The 16,810-nt window shown below is 43.2% G+C and overlaps 1 protein-coding gene across 1 annotated transcript in view; it reads left to right on the forward strand.

The window, feature by feature from the left end:
• LOC126293151 (acetylcholinesterase-like) overlaps positions 1–16,810 on the forward strand; it is a 95,394-nt gene that overhangs the window by 16,517 nt on the left and 62,067 nt on the right. The window contains exons 3-4 of the mRNA XM_049986626.1: positions 586–720; positions 3,451–3,601. Coding sequence (XP_049842583.1) covers positions 586–720; positions 3,451–3,601 — 286 coding nt within the window. The remainder of the gene's footprint in view (positions 1–585; positions 721–3,450; positions 3,602–16,810) is intronic.

Genomic DNA, 16,810 nt, shown 5'->3' on the forward strand with positions numbered 1-16,810 from the left:
CATTTATTAACCGTTAACCGTAGTGTCAGTTATGTTAGTCTCATCTGGGATCAGCCAGGTGTTGTCTCATTGCAGGGTAAACAATTAAACAAATGGTGATCTCGTGCACTGGTCAAGCATCAGGTACCGCCCCTGCAGTTATGTCTCACATAAGTACTGCGAATTCCTTTATTGTACTACCAAAAATGAAACTGTCTACAACAAATCCTAGAAAGTCTTAAGTTTCTTCGCTAATCACTGCGTTAAAAGTTTCACCTATGTCGTTCGTGTATCAAATCTCACGAGACAATCACTTTCACTGTATATCACTTCTATTGAACCTACTTATAAAATAACAAAATCTGTTTAAAATTATGGAAAGTAGTTTACGATGGGGATGCGGGGAGCAGCTTTCACAGCTCTACCTGAGATACACTATCATATCGGTACAGTTCCGTTTCTGAGATAGTACTTACACACGTACATTTATGATGTTGATTTGTCAATGCGTCTCTAACTTTGTTATTGACATGTTTTACACCAGAAAGCATTCCTAGGCTAGACTGAAGGCAGTGTAGTCTCAACAGACCGTGTCTGTGACCTCAGGAGCCGCAGCCAGCAGCGAGCTGGGATGACGTCAGGAACGCCACGGAGGAAGCGCCCCAGTGTCTGCAGGTGGGCAACGCTGGTGACGTTGTCGGCGATGAAGACTGCCTCTACCTCAACGTGTACACGCCAGAGGTAATCCATCCTCTGTTTCGTTGCAGCCAAAGACAACTGTGGCAACAGAAGTAAATATAATACTAGACGATCAGGGATTTGAAAACATACACGTTCCGTTCATGGGGAGCTTTCTAGCGACTAAACAATCCGAGATGTTTTATGGAACGACCTGAAGCTTGAAATTGGCACTGTCTCCTTTCCATAGCGTTACCAGTCACAGATCTGAGTCTATTATTGGTCAAATTCTCGAGAGAGCCTCTGATGGAAATGAAAGGAACAGAAAGGGACATACGGTTGAAGAAGTCCGAACGTCCCACAATGCGTGGTCTGGTGGTCCAAAAGATAAATTGCTTTGCACGACAGTTTCCATCTCAGAATCCGAGCCCAAAGGTAGTTCAAACGTCTCACATATAAGAACCATATAAGAAAAACAGCCAACTTGCTTGAACCTGGAGCAGTCCACACCATCCCACAAAAAAATGAGACTCCTTGTGGCTAAAAGTTCTGTGTAAGGACATGATAAAACATATCATGGAACCAATGGAAATGAGGGAACAACAGAAACCTGCTTATACAAAAATTTGATCTGAAGCGCTAAAGTGACAATAATTTCTATGAGGTAAGATTAAACAATACATACAATAGTTTTATCACCTGTGGGTCGAGCTCACACTTCAGAAGCTCTCCACGAGGATACATTCAGCTACATGAGTAAGTAGCAATCTACACTCCTGGAAATGGAAAAAAGAACACATTGACACCGGTGTGTCAGACCCACCATACTTGCTCGGGACACTGCGAGAGGACTGTACAAGCAATGATCACACGCACGGCACAGCGGACACACCAGGAACCGCGGTGTTGGCCGTCGAATGGTGCTAGCTGCGCAGCATTTGTGCACCGCCGCCGTCAGTGTCAGCCAGTTTGCCGTGGCATACGGAGCTCCATCGCAGTCTTTAACACTGGTAGCATGCCGTGACAGCGTGGACGTGAATCGTATGTGCTGTTGACGGACTTTGAGCGAGGGTGTATAGTGTGAATGTGGGAGGCCGGGTGGACGTACCGCCGAATTGCTCAACACGTGGGGCGTGAGGTCTCCTCAGTACATCGATGTTGTCGCCAGTGGTCGGCGGAAGGTGCACGTCCCCGTGACCTGGGACCGGACCGCAGTGACGCACGGATTCACGCCAAGACCGTAGGATCCTACGCAGTGCCGTAGGGGACCGCACCGCCACTTCCCAGCAAATTAGGGACACTGTTGCTCCTGGGGTATCGGCGAGGACCATTCGCAACCGTCTCCATGAAGCTGGGCTACGGTCCCGCACACCGTTAGGCCGTCTTCCGCTCACGCCCCAACATCGTGCAGCCCGCCTCCAGTGGTGTGGCGACAGGTGTGAATGGAGGGACGAATGGAGACGTGTCGTCATCAGCGATGAGAGTCGCTTCTGCCTTGGTGCCAATTATGGTCGTATGCGTGTTTGGCGCCGTGCAGGTGAGCGCCACAATCAGGACTGCATACGACCGAGGCACACAGGGCCAACACCCGGCATCATGGTGTGGGGAGAGATCTCCTACACTGGCCGTACACCTCTGGTGATCGTCGAGGGGACACTGAATAGTGCACGGTGCATCCAAACCGTCATCGAACCCATCGTTCTACCATTCCTAGACCGGCAAGGGAACTTGCTGTTCCAACAGGACAATGCACGTCCGCATGTATCCCGTGCCACCCAACGTGCTCTAGAAGGTGTAAGTCAACTACCCTGGCCAGCAAGATCTCCGGATCTGTCCCCCATTGAGCTTGTTTGGGACTGGATGAAGCGTCGTCTCACGCGGTCTGCACGTCCAGCACGAACGCTGGTCCAACTGAAGCGCCAGGTGTAAATGGCATGGCAAGCCGTTCCACAGGACTACATCCAGCATCTCTACGATCGTCTCCATGGGAGAATAGCAGCCTGCATTGCTGCGAAAGGTGGATATACACTGTACTAGTGCCGACATTGTGCATGCTCTGTTGCCTGTGTCTATGTGCCTGTGATTCTGTCAGTGTGATCATGTGATGTATCTGACCCCAGGAATGTGTCAATAAAGTTTCCCCTTCCTGGGACAATGAATTCACGGTGTTCTTATTTCAATTTCCAGGAGTGTATTTAACAGTCCATGACGATCCTGTAAGTTGAATTTTCTGGTGGAAGATAGTGCTGATGATAGTCGGAAATTTATGTTTCAAAATGCATAAATTAAAATGCTGAAGCTATACCGCTCACACGGTAGAAATAAGCGATTTGAATTGTCTCGTGACGGCGAATCGCCCGACCTCAACTCGTAAACTACGATCTTTCGGATGAATCTCGTTGCGGAATTCAGTAATGGAAGAGTCCTGCCCTCTTATCTCCACATGTTACATGATTACGCTTCCAGGACGCAGCTGCTCATATAGAAATGGAGTATAAGCAAATTCTAGTTGTGCGTTGCTTTTATTAGTAGGTCTCATACGCGCTGATTTTATTAGATGAGTTTGGGTGGCGGTATACAGAGGAAGTTATCAATGTAACACGACACTGTAATTGCTGAAAGTCCCAAAGTACAAATTCCTAAGAATGACGATTGAAAGTATTTGAGAACATCACTTGTAGTGTAAGAGAACAAAGAAAAATATTTTAATTTCAGTGATAATTAACTGACGTATTGATTACCTGTGTATTGACTTCAATCCTGGCGTTCTTGTGTGGTATTTGTGTTATTTAGCTGAACGGTGATGTACCAAGAACGGTGATGGTGTGGATTCACGGAGGAGGTTTCGTGGGGGGTTCACCTTCCAAATCAGAATACGGGCCAGACTTCTTCATGGATCGGGACGTGGTCGTCGCCAGTATTTCCTACCGATTAGGTACATTGGGTAAGTGCCAAATATCGATCTCAAGAAGTAATATACAGAAGAGGGTAGGTCTCACTTGCTCGATAATATGGATTACTATACATGGACGTCACATCGTCCGCAGCCAAAATTTCTACTGATTTTCCATTATTGTCAGTGTTTTGAAGAGGATGCTCAGAGAAAGTAATTGTAGCTAAGCACACAAAGAATATCCCATACCTAATCTAAGCCCGTTCGCACTCATCATTCCAGAAATAATCTACAGCTACGTAACGTAGATTTTATCGAGTCCTAATATATATAAATCACAACAGCAATTGTGGAATTGTTCCTTAAAACACTGTATCAGAATGTTTCCTGTGTTACTTCACGTTTAAATAATATTTAAGACCTGCTGATATTAATTCCTATTCAATAAGCCGAAAAGCTTCTAACGGGAATACTCTATTAGTTGAAGAGGTAATACTTGAATGGTTCAATGTGAATGTTTTGTTGTTTTCTCTCCTACTATACGTGATATACTCCGTATGACACGAAGAAAGGAAGTGGTAGCTGAAATTTTATTGTAGTGAACATGTATTCCGTAACGATGAACCAGTTTTCGTGACGAGTAATCTTTGTAATACTGCCACTCCACCTCATTGTCAAGCATCTAGATCAGGCAGCGAAGGCAGAATTAGGGAGTCAGGACATTAATGCTTACTGCGACCGCGAACAATGTGAATTATGTCCAGATTCAAGTTTCCTTATAGATATGTGGTTCTGAAGTTATTTGGTAATTCTTCCTGTTACTAATTAAGCATGGGGAACTCTGTAATATGAGCTGCAGTTGTGTAGCTTGCAGATAAAGTTCATTTCCCTAAGAAAGTAATATTATAAGAAATATATCGAGTGTCTCCACAAATCACCATAAACATGAGTGAAAAATTTCTATACGACTTGTCACATAACTGACTGATGTTCGTCAAACGTAGCTGCGAAAATTAAAAATATTGCAATGTGTCAGTTTTTGTCTCTTAAAATGTTTTATACCTTCTCGCTGAGGAAATGTAACCTTTATGTCAATATAACATATCCTGAAAGTACTTTGCAAAGGGGAATCGAATTTAACTTTATCATTTTATCATATAACGTGTATATAAGGATATAGCTTTAATTGCATTACATCAAATGAATGGATAGTCATAATTTCTAAAGTAATGGGGAAAGGTAACTTCGATCCACCAAAATTATCCTTCTACAGGAGTGGAAGGAGCTTTTCAATAACTGAATTCACATGAAAAGGGAAAATAAAGTGCCAATTCTATTTCAAATCCGTACAATTTTCTGATGAAATTGATTTTGTTTCATTTGACAGCAGAAAAGTTTGAATAAACGACGGATGAATTCAGTGAGCAGCACCAGTTGCTCCTTAACTTATACGCTTATAGAAAAACTGAAAAAAGTAACACTGACGCCATCCAGTGCAAGACAATTTCTACTTCAAACAAATAAAAAACTGAGTGTATTGATACAAAAATAAATGGGGATATAAAACTGACTACAAATCTTTTAGGAAACTAAACTCCATATTCGCCAGCAAACTTCCAACGAGAAGTCTTTATATAGTGTGTAGTGTAACAAACTGTTCAAAAACTGTGAGTTGTTCCATAGGCGACTGAAACAAGAATGTCCGAAATAACGAGAATGCAAAGGAAACGAAATAACTGGATGGTAAATGACTGGTATCGAAACAAAGTAATGAGAACTGCAACTCTCAACAAACTGAAATAATGAAACATGTATCATTTCAAATACACCAGTGTTTTTAAAATTTATGTTCTTCCATAGTTCATTAATATGCAGAAATAAGTAAACACTTTTATACATACAGTATTTAATGACCATCATATGTTAACACGACTTAAGTCGTCAGATCCTTATATCTAAAAAAAATGAAGTTCACTAGAAAATGAATAGGGGAGAAGAAATTGACACTTGAAGTTTTAGAAGACATTGTCTACAACAGGATGCAGTCAATGATGCTAGATAATAAAATGAGGGACGTGGACCACTACAGCATAAATGCTCTCAGCATATGTCTCTGTAGCCTGTAGTCGACTCTGCTAGCAGAATGAATGTCTCGTGAGAGTACAGTGACTTTACATTAATGCTTGTTCCATAGATCATGAATACTTTAATTCGTAATGATGTGGAACATGCCAGTTTAAAATAAAGTTTTTTTTAGTGCTACCTTGTATCTAAAAATTAATCTACTGACTATAAGAATTTTTCAGTCAGGAATACTTTTAATTTCTTTAAAAATGCTTGTTGGCTAGCTGTGAGACAATGTTATTTGATAAATGACTAAAGACTTTTGTATCAGCCTGTTTCTCCCCTTTCTGTTCCAAAGTCAGATTTAGCCCAGAATAGTGTACACCATCCTTGGCTCTGGTATTGTAGCTATGCACTTCGCTTTTATTTTTTAACTAAATTACCAAAAGTATGAGGCCATACGAAACCAGCGCATGAATGCAGGAATACTGGGCTAATTTCCTGACACTTGATCACCAAAATCTGCAATAGCCCTAGTGGCATAAATAGCCAAGATCAAACGTTTCAGAAGATCGTCAATATGTTCCTTCCATTTCAATTTCTCATCAATGTACACACCCAGAAATTTTGAATATTCTGCCTTAGCAACAGACTTCTATTCAAAGTCTTATTTATCAATGGTGTTATACCACTTACTGTACCGAACTGTGTATAGAGTATTTTCTCAAAATTTAGTGAGAATCCATTTGCAGAGAAACACTTAATAATTTTCTGAAAGACATTATTTACAATTACGTCAGCTAATTCTTGTTTGTTGGGTGTGATTACTATACTTGTATCATCATCAAAAAGAACCCCCGCTGGGGCTCGCAATGGATCTGTTGTGGTTTCTTCTGCCATTTGCCCATCTCGGTGCATCAAAAGTTCCCATCGTGTTGGAGTTCTTGGGGTGGCTCCTGGATTCACTTGTGGTGGCGTTATTAGTGGTAGTAGTTGTGTGCTGTTCTCGGCAGTCATAATCACTTGTCAGTCGTGGAAACTATTCAATGGTACATCTGGCTGCAGCGTTGCTGAATCATTCCCACATGTGTGTATACAGCTACCGTGCTGTGCTCTGAAGCTTACTGATTTTTCCCCGGGGCCTACAAGTTAGATATTCATACCCACGAGTGAGTACTTAAATTTGTTCTCCGAAGGTGCACTGCGCGTGTGGTGATGGCCAGTTTTCTCCTGCCCTTGGGGGGGGGGGGGGGGGGAAGGGGTGAGGCGTGAAGTGAAGTGCCATTCTAGGTTGTCACACGCTACAGACACTAAAACTGTGACATGTTCTGCACTTTTTGTAACCTTTTGTAATTCGGCATTCAATTTCTACTTAAACGTAATGTTATAACATTAAATTTTCAAAACAGTGAATTTTTAATGTGGATGAGATATTTGAAATATCGAATATGAACTGTCGAAAGTTACGCACCAGCTCGGAACAATATTGAGACATGAAGCCTAAGAAACGGAAAAAAGTTAAATTCATTGGTCACTAATATGGGTTGACCTAGTGGTTCTTCATGACACACGTTAAGGCATCGTTAAAATTTTTCTCAGTTTTATGAAATTTGTTTCATCCGCATTGCTATACTACTGGCCATTAAAATTGCTACACCACGAAGATGACATGCTACAGACCGAAATTTAACCAGCAGGAAGAAGATGCTGTGATACGCAAATGATTAGCTTGTCAGAGCATTCACACAAGGTTGGCGCCGATGCCGACACCTACAACGTGCTGACATGAGGAAAGTTTCCAGCCTCTTTCTCATACACAAACAGCAGTTGACCGGCGTTGCCTGGTGAAACGTTGTTCTGATGCCTCGTGTAAGGAGGAGAAATGCCTACCATCAAGGTGCAGAATATAATAAAGGTCGGATTGTAGCCTATCGCGATTGCGGTTTATCGTGTCACGATATTGCTACTCGCGTTGGTCGAGATGACTAATAGCAGAATATGGAATCGGTGGGTTCAGGAGGGTAATACGGAACGCCGTGCTGGATCCCAACGGCCTCGTATCACTAGCAGTCGAGAAGATAGGCATCTTAGCTGCATGGCTGTAACTGACCGTGCAGCCACGTCTCGATTCCTGAGAGAACAGATGGAGACGTTTGCAAGACAACAATCATCTGCACGAACAGTTCGCACACGTTTGCAGCAGCATGGACTATCAGCTCGGGGACCTTGGTTGCGGTTACCCTTGACACTACATCGTAGACAGGAGCGCCTGCGATGGTGTACTCAACGACGAATCTGGGTGCACGAATGGCAAAACGTCATTTTTTCGGATGAATCCAGGTTCTGTTTACAGCATCGTGATGGTAGCATCTGTGTTTGGCAACATCGCGGTGAACGCACGTTGGAAGCGTGTGATCGTCTTCGTCATACTGGCGTATCACCCGACGTGATGGTATGGGGTGCCATTGATTACACGTCAAGGTCACCTCTTGTTCGCACTGACGGCGCTTTGAACAGTGGACGTTACATCTCAGATGTGTTACGACCCGTGGCTCTACCCTGCATTCGATTCCTGCGAAACCCTACATTTCAGCAGGATAACGCACGATCGCATGTTGCAGTTCCTGTACGGGCCTTTCTGGATACAGAAAATGTTCGACACCTGCCCTGGCCAGCACATTTTCAAGATATCTCGCTAATTGAAAACGTCTGGTCAATGGTGGCCGAGCAGCTGGCTCGTCACAATTCGCCATTCACTACTTTCGATGAACTGTGGTATCGTGTTGAAGCTGCATGGGCAGCTGTACCTGTACACGCCATCCAAGACCTGTTTGACTTAATGTCCCGGAGTATCAAGGTCGTTATTACCGCCAGAGGTGGTTGTTCTGTGTACTGATTTCTCAGGATCTATGCACCCAAATTCCGTGAAAGTGTAATCACATGTCAGTTCTAGTACACTATATTTGTCCAATGAATACCCGTTTATCATCTGCAGTTCTTCTTGGTGTAGCAATTTTCATTGCCAGTAGTGTAGATGACCCAAATATTACAACCCATGATTAGTGAAATGAGACGTCAGGACGGCAGTACATTTGTTTATTTAACTTCTTTATTCCGGTTCTCAGCCATAGCACATCAGGAACAGCTTGTTGGAGGCATCCAGTTGCCTCTCATGGAGAACAATAGACGTCCAGCTTTGCTTACAGTGCAACGAGCAGCTCAAGCATAGTGTCACTCGAATGCTACTGTCACAGATGTCTCCGGCTATGGCCATGACGACAGTGTGACAGTGTAGCTGACAATCCAACAGGGGCGGTCGTGACCTCCCTCGAATGAATGGGTAGCTCTCTGCTGTCGTGACGGCTACTTTCATAGTGACCTGCCCTTGGTCGAACAGTGGAACGACTCTGCATTCCAGGATGTCACTCCAGTCGCCATAGGCTCATGGTGTAGGCTGTGATTATCATACGAGAACATTTTAGTACACGAATGGCTGAGTCCTTGTACGCTCCACACCATGTTCGTTTAGGACTTGAGGCGCACGCTCTAGATACTTCAGAGGTGGCAAGAGAGGAAAGGCTTCGCCCTTTTGCTGTCGTATTGCTGCATCAGCTGTTAATATTCTTCACCTCGCTAGCTCTCCTTTGAAATGCCTGCTGGTTGAGTTTTGCTACACAAAACATAACACTCTTCACTCATGCAGCTGACTCTATTGCAACTCACTTCCACTCTGGTGTACTTTTTGACCGAATACACTCAATATGTTACAATATACAGAAAAAACATTGGTTATTCAGTAGAGCTGCCAGTAATTTGAGGAACTGAGTGTTTACCAGCCACTCAACAAGTTTATTATTTAATTTGAATAAATGAAATTTAAAGTAAACAACAAATGTGTACAGCTGTTGACAAACTGGAAATACTTCAAATTTGTCACCAAGTCCGCCAATTAGGTGAGATTTATTTTTACACTTTTCTTAAAAGCCTTATATGTTTTTCCTCACTGAAGCAAATTCAGAGTGAGAAAAAAAAGGAACTTCAGTTATATTAAGCAAGCTATATGCACTTATTTATACAACTGAACAGTGGAACCATATGAGAAAAAACATACAGATAAAAACACTTATCTTTGACACAATATCCCCTAAATGAAGCAATAGATCAAAGGTCAAATCAAACGCTTTTCAGCCGTCTAATTTTTCAAACATACTTTACTTGGATACTAATTTTGGCGATTTATTTCGTCATCTTCAAGCCTTCCATAACACATCATTAACGCTACATATGATAGGTGTAGTGCAGACGAAATTGTGGATACGTGACGTCTCAGCAGTGAAATTTCTTTTTCATCAATATTCGTTAAGTTGTATTTAATATTTAACGTAATTTTGATAGCTTCATTTGCCAGCAAAATCACAGATATTATATTTGACTTTTATATTTTGCTGTCAAATGAAGCTGTCAGAATTATGAAAAATATTGAATACATCTTAACGAATATAACTCAGCAAGAAATTTCACTGCTGAGACGTTATGTATGCACAATTTCGTCTGCACTACACCTATCATATGGAACGCTACAAGGCATTATACAGCGACTGCTTAATGAAGTGTTAAGAAAAGCCTGAAGATGGTATAGTAAATCGGCGAAATTGGTAGCCAAATAAAATAAGTTTAGGAAGTTAGACAGGTGGAAGATGTTTTATTTGACATGCTGTAGTAAACAGTCGAATCCTGCAACCATCCCTGAAAACATGGAGATACAGAGACCTTATAATTTCAGTAGTACGAGGAAAAACAGTTGTGACACATTTAATACAATTCGCTGGGGAACTATGCGTTGTATTTACAAACAAAGCTGTAATACAAAATAAGACCTGGCCCTTATACTACGCTTTTCACTAGTGTCCCTAATTTCATTAATGAGTTTAAATTTCTAAGATTTCAATTTTTACAATTGTTTCTGCAAGTATGTGTGCTGTCACAAAGCTACCCCATAATCTACAGAAACAAATTTATCTTCAGGTAGTAAGCTCTTTAAAGTTACCAGCAGTAGCAGGAAGTTTTTAAGAAGTCTATAAACGAGTTTTTCTATCTGCATACAAAATGGCTTTGTCACCAGTTCAAGTGTAATTCAAATATTAATGGTAGCACTATGGAAGAACACACTGCAAGAGAGGCATATGTCCAATGTCGACCAGATTTACAATATTGAAGAACAAAAAGCCGAAATGCATAGTTACCACAGTTAATACCTCAGTCCAAAGTTGCCAATTTTGCAGAACTTAAAAAGATGGGCAGTTTTGTCCCCTGATTTTTCTACTGTGCTCTCCGAGCAAGGTGTGTTTTGATCAGCTGCACTGACTCCCTCTTGAATACTGGTAGAGCGATGAAACATAGCAAATGGACGATGCTGTATGCCGTTGGTGGTACAGTTTAGATATCTTCGTAACCTTCTATTGTGAATATACCGGGTGATCAAAGAGTCAGTATAAATTTGAAAACTTAATAAACCACGGAATAACGTAGATAGAGAGGTAAAAATTGACACATGCTTGAAATGACATGGGATTTTATTGGAACCAAAAAAAAAGCAAAGTTCACAAAATGTTTGACAGATGGCGCTGGACAGGAAAACTTCAGTGACTATGCATGACAATCGTGTAGAAAAGGAGCTATAATGTGAGAGAGAATCACATGCGCCAGCAGTCGAAGCATGTTGACGTTATCAGAAAAGACGCTTTTAGTGAAGCTGTATTATCAGAATGGGGAATGTGCTAGTTCAGCGTTACGATCCTATCGCCACAGGAAGGGGATTCGAACGCGTAAAGGTCCGTTGACAAATGCAGCTGTGGCGAGAACGATTTCGAAGTTCGAGGCCACGGGTTGTTTAGACGATAGATCCCGTAGTGGCCGACCGAGCACAAGGCGTAAAGCTGATGAGACAGTTCAAGAAGAAATGGAGGCTGTAGCGGGTTCGCCTATACACGGGGAAGTCAGCACTCTTGCAGTCGCACGTCGCTCCAGCATTCCATACACCACTGATTGGTTGGCACTTAGGCGTACCCTCCGATGCTATCCGTACAAAATCCATCGGCATCATGAATTGGCGAATTAGTCAAGCGGAGGGCATTTGCGGTGTGGGCGTCTCAAAAGATGGCGGAAGATGACGATTGGTTGAGTAACGTGTAGTGGACCGACGAAGCTCATTTCACGCTCCGAAGGTATGTCAACGTCCACAACTGCAGAATATGGGCTACCGAAAATCCTAGAACTGTCGTGGAAACTCCATCGCACGACGAGAAAGTCGCGGTATGGGTTGGATTTACCATATCTACCGTTGTCGGGATTTTTTTCTTCGAGGAAATGCGTGATTCTGGTTTTGTAACTGCTACCGTGACGGGTGAGAGGTACGCCGATATGTTACAGAATCGCATCATCCCCAGCCTGGCTGATAAACACTTGCTGGAACGTACGATGTTTATGCAGGATGGCGCTCCACCCCATATTGCTAGACGCGTGAAAGATCTCTTGCACGCGTCGTTTGGTGATCACCGTGTGCTCAGCCGCCACTTCAGTCATGCTTGGTCTCTTAGGTCCGCAGACCTCAGTCCGCGCGATTATTGGCTTGGGGGTTACCTGAAGTCGCACGTGTGATCGACTGACATCTCTATGGATGCTGAAAGACAACATCCGACGCTAATGACTCACCGTAATGCCGGACATGCTTAACAGTGCTGTTCACAACATTATTCCTCGACTACAGCTATGGGTGAAGAATGATAGTGGAAATATTGAACATTTCCTGTAAAGAACATCATCTTTGCTTTGTCTTACTTTGTTACGCAAATTATTGCTATTCTGATCAGACGAAGCGCCATCTGTCGGACATTTTTTGAACTTTTGTAATTTATTTTTTTTTTTTTTTGTTCTAATAAAACCCCATGTCATTCCAAGCATGTTTGTCAATTTGTACCTCTCTGTCTACATTATTCCGTGATTTATTCCGTTTTCAAATTTATACCGTCTTTTTGATCACCCGGTATTTTGATCACCCGGCTATCGTCCAAGTGGTGCCTGCTGCTGAGGACATTTGTACCACATATGTACCAACCACGTACATAACAGAAATAATCTCGCATAATTTATGCGGAGGTGATCCCGCCTGTAATGGTGCTCATGAACGGGAATGGTTCAAATGGTTCAAATGGCTCTGAGCACTATGGGACTCAACTGCTCTGGTCATCAGTCCCCTAGAACTTAGAACTACTTAAACCTAACTAACCTAAGGAAATCACACACATCCATGCCCGAGGCAGGATTCGAACCTGCGACCGTAGCAGTCGCACGGTTCCGGACTGCGCGCCTAGAACCGCGAGACCACCGCGGCCGGCGAACGGGAATGCTGACATGGTGCTGGCTGCGACGTGACGCACACATGGCATGTGCATGGCCATTTGGGTGATCTCTTGATTTATTTCATACCCATATAATTACTGGTGTATGTATACTGTAAAGTCACAAATGCCCTTATTGGAAAGATATGAGTACCTTTGAGTTTAGAGCTTCTGCAATAACCAACCGGTCACCTTTTATAGGCACCAATAGAATGAGAACTCCTCGGAGCAATTGAAGTTGATGGCAGAGTGACAACAGGATTTTGACTGCATGCTTTCTTGTTCGGAACCCAAGTGGTCATCCATTGCATTACGTAACTCTGAAAACGTCATAAAAGATGTTATTTAGCTGTTATTACTGCTGTTGTGTGTCCGTCAGTGAAGATGCTGTTAGATTTGGTGGTGGTTGATTGTCTGTTTCTCAACCTCTGACGTCGCATCGAGTATGTCAAATGGACCCAGTGTTAATCGACATAAATTATCTCTATTGCTATGGCGAGCTTTGGATCTATATGTGATCATATAGTGATAACTGGGAAATGGAGACCAATACTATAGGCTGCGTCTCCTAGATTACGGCTGTCACGTGCAAATATTGCCTGCATTGACAACCCAAATAGTTACTCATAGAAACTTTGAATGCAGTAGATGATGGAGAGAGCATCTGTTCTTTGTCTAGGAGTTGTTTAGCTGGGCTTCTGACAGGGCGTATCTCCTAATGTGATTGGACATTAAGATCCCTCAGTCATGCTAGGTGACAATATTGCTACAATTCCATAGTCAAAGGCACCCGTTCCCAGGACAATAGGGAACTCATGACAAAAATAGGCAAAGCATGCAGTTTGCGTTAGATGGTGGAGGAGAGACTGCTTCCTCACATTCAGAAGTCCATTCAAAACAATTCCAGCTTTCTAGAGTCCATTCAGTAGTGAAGATACCGTTGATACTCTTGGAATGAACGAATATATTACTAAATTCTGATTGAATATCTTTCTTATTTCTTCTACTGGGTAGTTTCTGTATGATTTTTAGGTACAATTTTGTCAATCTCACTCTGTTGTATCACATAATATGTTCTAAATACTCTAACTATGTCTGAAAAAAATAAGTATTTTAAGAGTCTGCAACAAAGGCTTCTATTTTCTAGAGTATGAAAACTACTGAAAGTTGCGAAAATGGTCTTTTTTAACAGCTCTAGATGCTATGACGTCGTCCAAATAATTTGAGAAGGGTAAATATGTTGCAGAAATTGTTCGAAGACCCTTTGAAATATTTGTAGGGAACTTCCTATGCCGAAGGACAGACTGCAGTATTACCATAATCCAAATGGTGTTTGATGACTGACTTTTAACGTTCTACATCAAGAAAGCTGACAGTATTCTTCAGAGATAGTACTCATCTGGCTGTGGTAGTGATTAGGTGGTAGAATTTAAGCACCGACTGTGACCTTGAAGTCGCCAAAGAAAGGAAAGAACTGCACGGCCTATGAATCATTAGAGTGAGGAATGACCAAGAAATTATTGGAATTAGCTTTCTGGAATACGAGATGAGCGGGTTTATTCCATACAGATTCCCTGACGGCTTAAGTCATAAGACGAGCAGTACAAATCGTGGAATGGTGTCGGCATGAAGTGTGATATATGATGCATACCCACTTAAGGGCTGTTGAAAATGAGAGGAGATATTCCTAGAAATGTGGTCTCTCTTTGGAAAGAAACAGCTTCTGATACCATAGAAACAAGCGTCTGTAATGGTGAAACAGCTACATTAAAAGACTTCGTGCCAAATATGTTAAAGACATGGTTATGGGTGATTATTAGAGTATTACAAACCTAATATGACTGGTAAGTGACTTATATGTGGCCAAGGCATACGACTTGTGTAAAATTAGAGTTGATCCTTAACCAACCAATGGAGAGTTGTGGTGCTTGACAGAAGAGGGTCAGAGTTCAGATCCTCGTATTTCTCTGTAAACTTTGCTCAGTGTCAGTATCGATTACAAAGAGCAGTGTGTAGCCACCGATGTGGAGATGTACCCATAAGCTTGTGTTATAGAAGCCTTTCTGCGTCAGGTGGATGACGTCACATTTCTTTGATTTTGCGGACCCTGCAGTCCGTCTTTTGCTGCTGTGACAGATGGAGGCGATGTGGCCTCTGCGAATGCAAGCTGTACAAACAGCTGTGAGGTGTGGTCAGACGATGGCTGCTGCTGTGAGGGTAGGAGGCAAGCTTCCTTCCGTGACTTTTCATACTTTCCCGACGGATCTGCTGCAAATACTCTTCTCGGGTTTGCCGCCGGATTGTATTGTGTAACGCGCACAATATTTCGTCGATGCAACTGCTCGACATCATCAGGTGGTGGTAGCTGCTGTTATCACTGCTGCAAGGTGCTACTGATGATAATCGCACGGCGGCGACGGAATTTATCATGCCGGGAGCAGGCAATACGCGTGCGCGGGAAGACGCTCGTAGTTGGAGGGAAGCGGCGCTCCTGGTGCCCCCTGCTGGGCGCCGCAGAAAGGCCATCCGCGCGTGCGCTGTGGGCAATGACTATGCTGCCGGACGCTCCTGTGGTTAAAGTCCGAACTAAACCTCAGTTGCGCGTTTCGTCACTTGACGGATCGGAAGTTCTTGTTTCCCTTTTTTTTTTTTCGATTTAATGGCAGCCAGTGCTGGATTCCAGGCGGCGCTTAGCTGGAACCCTGCATCCCTGTTGATAAGATTGTCAGCTGTACGGATATGCATGGCCTCCTTAACAACACAGTCCCAGAAAGATGACGCTGGGGATGGCCTTTCTGCGGCTCCCAGCAGGGGGCACCAGGAGCGCCGCTTTCCTCCAACTACGAGCGTCTTCCCGCGCACGCGTATTGCCTGCTCCCGGCATGATAAATTCCGTCGCCGCCGTGCGATTATCATCAGTAGCACCTTGCAGCAGTGATAACAGCAGCTACCACCACCTGATGATGTCGAGCAGTTGCATCGACGAAATATGGTGCGAGTTACACAATACAATCCGGCGGCAAACCCGAGAAGAGTATTTGAAGCTTCCTTCCAATTGGCGAGTTAGCCTGGCCCATAGTGGACAGCGAGGGCGTGCATTGGTTGAGCCTGTGAAGGTGACATCTGTCAGGGACAATGTCGAAAACTGGTCAGCCTGTGTTAAACAGCGCAACAACATTGAGGAGTCACTTCTCTGAAACCCCCTCATTTTCTCACAGTACAATGCAGAAGTTCGAAAACAGGCTCAAAAGTGCTTACAACCGTCCTCTGTAACTTTGTCAAAATGCCGCACTCTCCAACGTCTCCCTCGGGCTCGGCGATACTTGAAACACCAAACTGTTGACACAAGCAAAAGTAAAGCCATACACCAGAAGTTCATGTAAGATCATCACACCTCCCCTTACTCACATCACATCCCCTCTCTTGACACTTCTATGACAGAGGTCAGAAAACGTGACGCCTAGCTTCGAAATCAGACGGTTTTCTTACGGATGGCCGATGAAAACACCACTGCTCACAAACGAGATGAAAGGTCCCAGGAGAAGTCGTAAAGTGAGTAAATGAAACCACCTCCTCCCTCGGGACATTTATTTCCACACATTTCGCATTCTAAAACAACATTTTAAACTGCTGTGTGAAACAGGACAACATTTGACACTGATGACACCCCCTGGACGCACCAATGCTTCTCTAAGGACATTGTAGTTTTGCATCCCCCACTCAACGTTTTGAGTGTTTTGTGCCTGAAATTTTTGCTCTGGTATACGTAGTGGAAATACTAGGGACCGTTCAAAACCAT

This window comes from Schistocerca gregaria, chromosome 1 (genome assembly GCF_023897955.1).
Source record: "Schistocerca gregaria isolate iqSchGreg1 chromosome 1, iqSchGreg1.2, whole genome shotgun sequence".
NCBI classification, from domain to species: Eukaryota; Metazoa; Arthropoda; class Insecta; order Orthoptera; family Acrididae; genus Schistocerca; species Schistocerca gregaria.